The sequence below is a fragment of the Phoxinus phoxinus genome (assembly GCF_949152265.1).
Source record: "Phoxinus phoxinus genome assembly, chromosome: 6".
NCBI lineage: Eukaryota > Metazoa > Chordata > Actinopteri > Cypriniformes > Leuciscidae > Phoxinus > Phoxinus phoxinus.
The window spans coordinates 31,034,702-31,047,521 of NC_136881.1; the positions used below are offsets into that span (position 1 = coordinate 31,034,702).

The 12,820-nt window shown below is 38.3% G+C and overlaps 1 protein-coding gene across 1 annotated transcript in view; it reads left to right on the top strand.

The window, feature by feature from the left end:
- Positions 1 to 415: 415 nt before the first annotated feature.
- The window catches only part of tacr3a (tachykinin receptor 3a), a 30,499-nt gene continuing 18,094 nt past the window's right edge, over positions 416 to 12,820 (top strand). The window contains 4 exon segments of the mRNA XM_079616625.1: positions 416 to 890; positions 9,497 to 9,685; positions 10,788 to 10,908; positions 10,912 to 10,938. Of these exon segments, the coding sequence (XP_079472751.1) occupies positions 523 to 890; positions 9,497 to 9,685; positions 10,788 to 10,908; positions 10,912 to 10,938 (705 nt within the window). The 5' untranslated portion in view covers positions 416 to 522.

Genomic DNA, 12,820 nt, shown 5'->3' on the forward strand with positions numbered 1-12,820 from the left:
TAATGGGGGGACTGCAGGGGGGGGGGGGGGGGTAGCAGCCTCTGCATATAGATGCTGGTGTTTTTTTCTGAACTACTGGGCATTGACCTAGCTTCACAAATGTGTTTTACTTATTGATTCAATTCAGGATTCAGTCCAATTTGTCCTTGTCTGTACTTTAACTCTACGCCGTGAATCAATCGATCATGCTCTCTCCCAGTAGCACTAGTTAGTCCACTTGTCCACTGCATCTGACTAGAGTGTGTTGCGCTCGTGGCTGCGTTCAACAGGAGTCAGGAGACAACCACGCGCCTTTAAGCTTAACTTATAAGCGATTTACGTATCGATAGAGAAGACTAGAGAATTTGTCAGTCGGTCCATTTGGCATCGATTCCCACCAAATCGACCATTTCTAAGTGACATGTTGCCGTTTTCCGCTTGAGCAAAGGACTCTCTCGCGCGCATTTGGAACAGTGTGCATCGCGCGCGGTCTCCAGTCCACTTCAGATATTGTATATCAGAAGATTTCTGCACATTTTCGCCATGGAACCTCCAAAAAACGGATCTAACCTAACGGGGAACTTTACAAACCAGTTCGTGCAGCCGCCGTGGCGCATCGCGCTCTGGTCTGTGGCGTACAGCTCCATCCTAGCGATCGCGGTGTTCGGGAATCTGATCGTCATGTGGATCATTCTGGCTCACAAGCGGATGCGAACCGTAACCAATTACTTTCTGCTCAACCTGGCGTTTTCAGACGCATCGATGGCCGCCTTCAACACTTTGATTAATTTTGTTTATGCCGCGCACAGTGATTGGTATTTTGGAGAAGCCTACTGCAAATTTCACAACTTTTTCCCCGTCACCTCCGTGTTTGCAAGCATTTACTCCATGAGCGCAATAGCAGTCGACAGGTAGAGTACATGTAAAGTTAACATTAAATCACTGTGAGAACTCAATAAATGTTGTTTTAATGCATGCTTTCATTAATACATCGCAATAGGTCTAACCTTTTCTAATGCAACATTTCTTATCATAATCGTTTCATGTTGCCTATTATGTTTGTTTTGTTTTGTGTGTTTAAAAAAAATAATATATATATATATATATATATATAATATATATATGTATAATGACTCTAAAATGTAGTTTAACTATCGAGCACAATATATACAATATTTAAAATGAAAACATTATATATATATATTTTACAAATAGAATGTATTTTGCCACATCAAAAATGTCAATCAGGAAATTATTGGATTGTTGGATCATTGCAGTAGTTTGCTATTGCTGTGACTGACGTCATGACAGGTTGTCCCGCCCTCACGCCAGTAATCAGTCAGAGAAGAGAAGAGAAGAGAAGAGAAGAGAAGAGAGACGAGATGTCGCTGGAAGTTAGATGGGAAGCTATTTTGATTAAAGATTGGGAGGGCGCATTAATTTTAAACATTTTTATGTGTACAGAAAAATAATTTATACAAAAAAACCCTGCAATGTTACATACAAAAGATTTCATGGTGACTTTATGTGCACTGACAACAGTTTTTCCAAAATAAAACTAATTTGCCTGACTGCTTTTAAAATAAATAAATAGGCCTACATTTTTTTTGTAGGTATTTTACAAGTATTTTAGCCTTTTAATGACTTTTTCTTTTTTACAGTCTCTGGAAGAGATATGCACTTAAAACTGCCCTTTGATATGTATTTATATAGACTTGACGGATTCAGTTAAGATTGGTTTTAAACAGTTATTTATGTGTCAATTTTCTTGACTGGGAAAAGTGCCTCAGGCAGTCCTTACACAGAATGGTTGACTTGAAGTAAATGGCTGCACAATGATTGTGGATCGCTGAGCTCTGCTAACTTATCTACAGCACCTTCAGGGGGCGTCTTTGCAGGCGCAGATGCACATTCATTCTGTTCTTGGAAATCAAATCACACCGTGCAAAATTAAACTGATTCAGTTTTGATGATAAATCAGTCATATTCTTTAAAGGGGTCATGATCAGCATTTTAGATTCTTTTTCGTTCTTATTATTTTAGAATGTTTCCTGAGGTGCACTTTTAATGTTAGCATGATTTTTACATCAAAGTGAGACTTCAGTGTAAACAGTAACACCCACTGCTGTGATTGGCTAACATCTTTGCATAGTGTTCCACGTGAAACTCGAAATCTTTTACTACGATTTTACTATTACATCTTTTGGGATTAACTAATCGTGAAAAGTGTTGATTATAGCTGTGGCAAGCAGGTTGGCGTGATTGCTTATAAGTGTCACCTGCGTGCCGCTCCGGTCTCGAGCTTCTCACGGAGGAGCTTCAGAAGCATTATAGGAGGAGGGACGACAGTGAAGGATGAGAGAGGACCAGGCCTGGACTTTACATTTTGTTTTGTTTATGTGTGTGCGGCAGTAGTTCGTGAGAAACTCAAGACCAGTGCGGCGCGCAGGTGGCACTCATTAGCAAACACCCCGCCGGCAATTAGCCATAGTCCTGCTTTCCACAATATCTGCCGATGACAGACCTGTCTGTTGAGCGCATGAATGCAGTGATCTCATCATTTCAGCTCGATTTCTGACTGTAAATGAATCATATCAGAAATCATTGATCACAGATCAGGCATTAGGACTATGGTTACATGTCGTGGCATTACTATCAGGTACAGTAAAAGTCTGAAATTGCGACTGATTAACCAAATAATCCACAGTGAAATGTACAGAATAAACAAATATTGCTCTACTGAGATATTCACATATTTGAAAATATATAATCCCTTTCCTAGCATAAGGATCCTTTGGAAGGTAATGTTATTTTTAGTCCAGTGATGCTGCATCTCTCTTCTCTCACTAATGCGCCAGTGGGTGGGGCCAAAGATGTGATGATGTAGAGTAGGTTTTAGAGAGGCTGCTCACTGCAGAGCAAATGGGTGGCTAGACGTCCAGTGAGGAGGTGCGAATGTAATGGGCTTAATGGGTGGAGCTAGAATATCCAACCACACCCTAACCCTACCCACAACTTTATCCCTAAACCCCATTAGATGCCCAGAGAGGTGGAGTTGGACGTCATTTGACTCTGCAATGAGTACCACTTGAGGCTTTGATCTGAACATAATATTACAAAATCCAAAACAAATCGGTTTCAGAGCTTTTTTACTATAAAAGCTGTTTTTGGACTAACAACAAAGTTTTGAGTTCTGAAACTTACAGGATGTTTTAATAGTACAAAAACCAAATTCAAGTCCAAGTCAAAATTTTAAGGAAAATGTATTTCTCAATTCATGACCCCTTTAAAATGTAAGGTTTGGCAAGAATTTGTCACAATGAAGATGCATATTTTTTTTTATCATTAAAATAGCTTACTTACTTAGATGCATCTTTTTTTGATCATTAAAATGGCCTTACTTCTAAAGAAATGATTATTATTTTCTAAAACGTAACATTTTTTTTAATGTAGCCTAATAAAACTTTTATTTTACATAGAGTGGGTCGCCTCATTGGCTTTATTTTACTGTGCACCATACAATTCGTTTGGCCCAAACTTAGCCTATTAGATAGTGAATTGGAATGCGCACCAATTCAACTGTAAATGAATTCTTCTGTCCATGAACAGAATCAACAGAGAGAGACAAATAGCCTGCATTTAGCAATACCAGAGAGCTTGTGCTTATATGGCGCTCATTGATCTTGATCTGTCCTTGCCTCTAATCAGATGCAGTTATTTGAAATCGAGATTTTAAAAGAACAATCCAAACTAGTGTGGATGAGTTCAACTGATCGGAGAACTGCAATTTAGAAGCCACAAGGTTCTGAATACTGAATATTCCAGAGAGTCTCAGTGCTGTCTGAGTTGAGTCATTTTGCCACAAGCAATGCTTTGGAACTCCCCCCCCCCCCCCACCCCCCCCCCCCCCCCCCCCCCACCGCCGAATCCGCCCAGATCTTTAGGATGCATAATCTGCGTAGGTAAATGTGGAAATGTTTATTTATTTATTTTGAGAACATTGCTGCTTTCTCATCCCTTTACGTCATGCTGTGCCATCAAATCATTATTTTCCTCTCAGCACCCTGCTGATATTTCCTTATTTTTCCCCTGATTAGGCGTCTCGGACTAAAATCTCACTAACTAAATAATACGAAAATAATGCATATTAAATGGGACTTTTGAACTTCATCAGTAACCCTTTCAGATGTGGACGATTAGTTCAGCACAGTGTGCACATAGTGTACTGTATTTGGGTATCTTACTTTGGTCAATTATTTTTGATGCCATCATCAGCTGTATGAATTCTGGAGTATGTGAAAGACAAATATCAGAGTTATGCAATGCTGTACAATGAGTGCAAGAGCTTTATATTTTACAGACATCACTCTAATGTCAAATATCATCCAATACTTTTTCTGTGTCCTTTCAGTGAAACTCATGTCAGAAAGTGAGTTGTCACATTGCACTAGTGAAAATAATGGAAGCAGCATAACTTTTGATTATGACTGATGCCTGAAGCTCATGGCCTGATGCTTGTGTTTCTCTCAACTTGACCCCAACTATGACTTCTAGTTAAATGTCAGGGTAATCAGATATAATTCTCATTAATATGAATGGAGGTCACTCTAAAATCAACATAGCAAGCTACAGTATTATTCAGTCAACATACAGAACTGTTTTCTGTATGGATAAGTTCAACTTATCAAATATGCTTAATATGAGGTGGCATTTGATGAGCTCAATCATTTTGCATTACAATTCTCGTGTAATATCATACTAATTTATTCTGAATAGAGGACTTGTTTTGAGGATGTATCTGTAAAATCTTTAAAAAAAGGCTTTTATAAACAATTTTATATCACTGTAAAAGCAGAGGTACAGTAAATTCAAGTAAAATTGTTCTATCGTCCTCAAATCAATCTTTCGTTTGATATTTTGAGATTAAATATCTAAAAATGACTATTTAAAATCCAAATCCAAAATACTTTATTTTTCAAGGTCCCTATTCAAGTAAGTATGATAGTCTGTGCTATCATTTCGGATCCTGTCACAATCTAATGCAGCCTTAACAAAGGCATTTGATACTGGAGGATGAAAAATGGATATTCCATTGGTTTTGACCACCATATTGGTCATAAAAAGCTATATAATGACTGATTTTGGCCCAAAACCTTTACTAATATTATTAAGTGAACCTCTGGGAACAAGAACAACAACAAAATGTGTGAAATAACCCCTTTATTATATTCCAAATGGTGTTGTTGTTTTTTGCTACCAGTACACATTAGCAACCAAAACATAGTTACTGCAAGAGGGGAATTATATTAGACAACGGAAAACCAAATTCCAAAAAAAGTGTTCTTCACACTTATTTCCTGTGCTCAAAATGTCACATAGTGCGCTCATGGCTGCAGGCTACATATTTCACAACCCACATTTGCTGTTACTGTTGTTTTTGCTGGTAGGCAGTCACTACTCTAATGTACAGAGCAATTGTGACGTCTGCAGGAATTTGCAGTGGGTCAGTGTGCTCGCAGTTGCATTTGGAGGAAAGTGTGAGATTTGTGCTGACACCACTTGCCCAGACAGTATTTTTAGTACAATAAATGTTTTATTTTACTGTCAGATAGATGGCATTGCTGACAAAAACCTCATTCTGGTGCATTTGTTGGTTTATGAAACTTTAATGAAACTATTATGTGCAACATTTTTTGACGAATAGTGGAGGCCAATAGGTTCAGTCTCAGTTCAAACATTTTGTCATCAATGGCATTACACTTGAATGTTATATTATTTAGCTGACTTATTACATTTAGCCGATGCTTTCCATGAATAGAAAAATAAAAACTATAAAATATCTAAACTTGTGAACATCAAATCTAGTGTGTGTGTATGTATGTACGTAGGCCTATGTATGTACTGTATGTGTGTGTATGTATGTATGTATGTATGTATGTATGTGTATGCAGTGCTAGGTATAACTGATTTCATGTAATCTGGATTATGTAATCAGATTCTAAATATTAAGTACTTGTAATTAGATTGTATTATATTTTAAATTACTTGTAATCAGATTACTTTTTTTATTACATATTCACATAATGGCAGTAAATTGTTCATAATTTATTGATTCTCCCGAACTCTTCTATTTTAGAAAACATCTTCTATGTTTTAAAATTTCCTTTCTGAAAAAAATCATATACAGTATATATATATATATATATAGCTCATATATAGTCTTCTAGCTTTGTGAAATTACACTCACACACCACCAACTAGCTAACAGGTGATTATAATTACTTGGAAAATTCAGAGGCCACAAAGCATTTGACCACTGGATTTGCAGACATCATTTCACTTTTAAGGCATTTTTGCTCAACATTTCTCAACATTGCAACAATGTGATAAACGAGTCAGGTCAAAAGTAATCAAAAAGTAGTCCGATTATAGACTATTACCTAAAATGTGTTATGTGGAATACCTTACTGTATAAAGTTTTCCGTAACGGACTACAAATAGTACGTAAAAACATTGTGTGTGTTTATATATATATATATATATATATATATATATATATATATATATATATATATATATATATATATATATATATATATATATATATATATATATATATACACACAGACACACAGACAAATGAAAAAAATAATAGGATTTGTGCCTTTAATGCTTTTCAAAAAGTAATGGTGTGTCAAATTGCAAACAGCTTTTATGATTGTGGCAGCTTAACACATCACAGCATGGCATAATTAGCTGTATTTAACTGCAGTATATTAATTAATCTACATTTGTGAATGTTTTCTAGACACATGCTGGTTTTAATATTCACTACTATTATAACTAAAACACAGGCAGTGTCCCATTCCGTCATCTTCCCTGTTGTTTATCCAAGATGCCCACAGGAGTGCTCTAACATTGATGCTGTCCATATCCCAAAAATAACCTTCTCGGCCCAAGAGTTATTGGCTGTCTAACAAAGCAATTCACTGTTTACGATGAGGGAGTCGTTAAAGTAAATGACCTATTATCACTCTTAAAGGAGTAGTTCAATTTAAAATGAAAATTAGACCATGATTTACTCACCCTCAAGCCATCCTAGGTGAATATGACTTTCTTTTTTCAGACGAATACAATCTGAGTTATATTAATAAACACCCTGACGCTTCAGAATGGCAGTGAATTGCAACCATTGCAGCCATCAGTATTAAGCTAAAAAAAAGTGCATCCATCCATTATATAAAAACTCCACACGGCTCCGGCGGGTTAATAAAGGCATTCTGAATCGAAGCGATGTGTTTGTGTAAGAAAAATATTCATATTCATCACGTTACAAAGTCAAATTCTAGTTTCCGGCCGAATGGCCCTATGCAGTCTACTTGCGTCTAAAGTGCAACTTACGCAACTATGACGTTGGAAGTAGGGCTGGGAAAATTAATTGATGCATTGTGAATCGAGAAATAATTCTGGATCAATTCCAATTTTTTCCGAATGCATTGAGATTCTCTCTTGAATCGATGGGCCTGCAAGGAGTGATATGATGTCTGAGAACCATACTCGGGCCGGCCAGAACGGGGCTACTAATAGTAGGCTGACCCCGTCTCGACGGACCCTTTCCAGAACTCCCGGGAGCAGAGCGATTGGGGGAAAGGCATACAGACGTAGCCTCGGCCACGTCTGTACCATGGCATCCAACCCCAGTGGGGCTGGATGCGTGAGGGAGAACCACAGCGGAGAGTGTGTCGTCTCTCGAGACGTAAATAGGTCCACTTCCACTGGGCCGAACCTCTCGCATATCAACTCCACCGTGTCGTGGTGGAGTCTCCATTCCCCGGGCCTCAGCCCCTGCCTCGACAGCATGTCTGCTCCCTGGTTCTGGTCCCCCGGGACATACATCACCTTGAGAGACGACAGTTAGGCGCTCTTTTTCATGTTGAGCCTCAACCCCAATCGCTGAATATGGCCAAGGACGACATCTCGATGCCGAACTGCCAATTCTCGAGACTGGGCCAGGATGAGCCAGTCGTCGATGTAATTCAGCACGCGGATCCCCTGGAGCCTCAGTGGGGCCAGAGCTGCATCCATGTACTTGGTGAATGTGCGAGGGGAGAGTGCTAGGCCGAATGGAAGAACCCGATATTGGTATGCTTCGCCCCCGAAAGCGAACCTCAGGAACCTCCTGTGAGATGGAAGGATGAGACGTGAAAGTATGCGTCCTTTAGATCTATCGTGACAAACCAATCCTCGGATTGGATTTGACTCACGATGATGGGAATAGTGAGCACCTTGAACCTGAATCTCCTCAGAGACTGGTTCAAGTGCCTTAGATCTAAAATTGGACGCAACCCTCCATCCTTCTTGGGAACTATGAAGTACCAGCCGTAGAACCTCTGACTGGTGGGGGAACATGCTTTATGGCCCCTTTTTCAGCAGTGAGTGAACTTGCTGTTCTAACACTAGACCCTGCTCTGGGTGCACTGTAGTCCAGACCACCCCGTTGAATTTTGGTGGGCGGACCTGGAACTGCAGTCTGTACCCAATTTCTACAGTGCGCAGGACCCATGGAGAAATATTTGCGAGGTTTTGCCATGCCTCTGCATAGGCGTTTTGTGCAAGTCCTTGACGGCACCCTGAAGCGGAGGACCGGCAGGGAAATACCGACAACGACTCACGGTGTGCGAACCCAAACGCTGTCTGGCTGCAGGCCCTTGGGGCAGACAGGACAGCGTGTGCTCGCTGGAAGCTAGCGTGTCCCGAAACGTCAGAGACGGCCAATACGGTCAATCTTAAAACGGGCATTTCCATTTTAATTATGCTTTTACACGAATGTTTGACTCGGGTAGATTAACACAAATAGCCTAGGTTGCAATTTGGCGAGAGTTACCCTTTAACCCCCGGAGCCGTGTGGAGTTCTTATATAATGGATACTTTAGCACTTTATAGCACTTTAGCACTAATAGCACTTTTTTGAGCTTCAATATGATGGTTGCAATTCACTGCCATTATCTCAGAATCGTCAGGGTGTTTATTAATATAACTCCGATTGTATTCGTCTGAAAGTAGAAAGTCGTATACACCTAGGATGGCCTGAGGGTGGGTAAATCATGGGCTATTTTTCATTTTAAAGTGAACTACTCCTTTAAATGATTGTGAATATGGTAAGCACATAGACTAGGCCCACATTATGGAGTTCATAAGTAATCAATGGCATGTGATTAATCAGCGTTTCCAAATGATTAAAAGAAGGCTTGGAGTGAGTTTACAATTCTTTTTATACTTTTCTGTTATGGAATGTTGTATTCACCTGGCAGGTTGAATTCTCATACCATCCGAGAGAAAGATTTACCTCTTTGATGGGAGTCATTATCAATCAGCTATTAGATCATTACACAACCTACAAATTGAAAACTGCTCAACTGTGGTTTGTATTTGATGTTTGATCATAGTAATGTTATTTGAAACTGTTTCAGACTATGTGTGACACGAGACTGATCGGTCATCTGTTTGTGTTGTACAGGTACATGGCCATCATCCATCCCCTGAAACCACGACTCTCAGCCACAGCCACTAAGGTGATCATTGTGTGTATTTGGCTGCTGGCTGTGGTTTTGGCCTTTCCAGTGTGTTTCTTTTCAACAATCAAAAAATTTCGCATACGGACCATCTGCTACATTGCCTGGGCCGAGGATTCAGAGGACCCTTTCATGTGAGAGCTATTTAAATATGCATGCACATTTAAAAATATATATTTATAGTAGTAGTAGTAGTAGTAGTTGTTGTCAATAATGAATAAAGTAGATGTGGTATCAATTTTCAATAAGGTTTCATTAGTTAGCATTATTTAACCACTTTAGGTTAACATGAACTAAAAATAACAATAACTACAGCTTTTATTAATATTTATGTTCATTTATTTTACTACATTATTAAAATCAAAGTTGTATTTTGTTTAACATTAGGTAATGCACTGTGAACTAACATGAACATAAAATGAACAACTGTATTTTTTATTACCATATATTAACAAAGATTAATAAATACTGTAACAAATGTATTGCTTATGTAGCTGCATGTTAGTCAACACATTAACTAATGTTAACTAATGAACCTTATTGTAAAGTGTTTTCATAGTGGTCAAAATAATAATAATAATAATAAAACACAATTAGTAGTAAGTGTTATTATTAACAACAACAAGAACAATAAATCGAATCATTATAAAATCAAGTTTTCTGTTAAGTTTGTACATAGCTGGTGGTATGTATCAACAGAGGTTCAACATTCACAAGTGTTTTGATTGCAGTCCAGAAATCTGTATGAGGAATCTGTCAAGTTTGAGACTGCACTATTTCTTCAAGTTTTTTTTGCAGAACTGTAAGGTTGGATTCAAGACTAAAATTGTAAAATATAAATCCGAAAATACACTGTTGGATTTGTGCCAATACTTAGCCTCTGTTAGATATTGTCTGCATCAGATATCTTGGGCCACATTGGACTTTTCCCAAATTATCTTGGAGTGAAATACAGTCAGACAAGTAAAGTAAAAAGTAAGTAGGCCTACAAGTGTGCAAGTGATGCTTGCTTAGTGAGCCCCATGTTTGTCACAGCAAAGGGAAATTAGCTTTACATTCCTAAAGCTTCCTCCCTCTCTCTCTCTCTCTCTCTCTCTCTCCTCTCTCTCTCTCTCTCTCTCTCTCTCTCTCTCTCTCTCTCTCTCTCTCTCTCTCTCTCTCTCTCTCTCTCTCTCTCTCTCTCTCTCTCTCTCTCTCTCTCTCTCTCTCTCTCTCTCTCTCTCTCTCTCTATACAGCTATCATATCATCTTGGCAATGCTGGTGTACGTTCTGCCCCTGGTGGTCATGGGCATTACTACACTATTGTTGGGGTTGACGCTTTGGGGAGGAGAGATTCCGGGTGTTTCATCGGACAACTAACAGAGCCAACTGCGAGCCAAAAGAAAGGTAAGCAGTTTGATTCTAGAGCAGAAGTACAAATTCAAAAAGTCAAAGAGGAATGGAAAGATGTTATAAAGAGTGAACCTACAAGATCTGGTGGTCGCCAAAGTTTGGGCAGTGAAATTCAAATACTAACTCCATGTTCCTAGATGTAGATTGATGGGATGACTGGAACACACATAGCATCAGAGTAAACACACAACACACTCACATTTAATGGGTCATTACATGTGGGATCAATAAGATATTAGAGAATGAAGTTTTCCAAAGAAAATGGAAAGGGTTGGATAGGTCAGCAGATCATTTAGAGCACATGTAGGAGGTAGTCGATGAAAGTATAGAAAAAAAATTCTGCTCTGTTTTTTTTTCTTTTTTCTTCTTCACACAAATACTGCTGGCCATGGTAAAAGAGAAATTGGCTTCATGTCTGTCTAGTGAATTAAATGTCAGCATTTGTTTCTGCTATGGACATTATAGCAGCAACTGGCAGCCCACAAATCTAGCATGTCAATCCGTCCTGTGCTATATGTATTTCTTTCTTCGGCGGAATGCAAAAATAAATAAAAAGAATATATGTAACCAAACCCATTGAGTTAAATTAAGTTAAATTGCATTTCTCAGAAATATCTTCTTTTATGTTCCTCAGCAGAAAAAGTCATACAGGTAGAAATAACAGTGTGTTCTTAGAAGTGACTGAACTGAAGCCTCATAGACGAATCAATGGACAGATATGTATGCTTTTCTACATTAAACCAGTGTGCCTCATTTGTCTGTGGTACTTGATAACATAACGAACACATTCCATTTGTTTGTACAGCCCAAGTTACTTTCAGGAGCAGGAAAGGTTTTATTTGATTTTGCTCACTGGAGAATAATTTTCTAGGAAGAATATTTTCTAGGAAGAATATTTTCTAGAAGAGTATTTTGCCTTTGTCTATTTATGTAAAATGATGTAGTTTTTTTTCATGTTAACATTTTAGACTTCAAATGAAAGATTTCACATTGGGGGATTTGCACAGAAAAGCACTTAACAAATTACCATGGTTGATCTATAGGACTCTTTGACTTAGATAATGTTTAACTGATTTAGAAAAAAGTAATCAGAAGCCTCTCGTTAGAAAAAAAATGGTTTTGGACTAGAATAAATATTATCTTTAAACTCAAAAAGCCTAGCTCTGTGTCCAATTTCCTGTTCTTTCACAGTGTGTACTGAACTCATTGAAACACGAATATATTGTGTCTGAAGTTTTACTTCTAGTTGGCTACAGTAGGCTTCCTGTCGACTGATGTGGGAAGCAGCTCTGATCAGCTTCGGTTGGTAACTTAGCTGTCGTAATGGCAATCATAGAGATTTGCATTAGAATCAGCAATCAACTTTAGAGTGTGTGAGACATTGTCTCGGGGTTGTGATTATTGTGTAAATATATTTCGACCCTAACCCTAACCCTAACTCTAGTGACTATAAGTAACTTACAAGTCAACTTATTCTCCTAACCCGAACCCTAACACCTAACCATAAGCTAACAGCATACTGACAGTCTACTACAGCCTACTAATACTCTATTGAGAGTTAGTTGACATGTAGTTGCAAAGTTACTCATAGTTAGTAGAATGTCTAAAGTGGACTAAAGTTAATGGTCCATTAAGTGAGAATGATGTGACTTTTGATAAGACCCAATTGATAAGCGATTTAAGATGCATTCAAATGAAATGAAAGTGTGCAAAATATTGCAGCTCAACATATAACAAGCATTTGAGCAGAATCTGGTCTTGCAACCCATTGTAAGGTCTTTGGAATATAGTCGTTCGCTGGTTCAATAGGCATTTTATATATTCTACATCCCAATCAATAGCATTCAGAGATCAGTCTGCTGGATATACGTTTCAT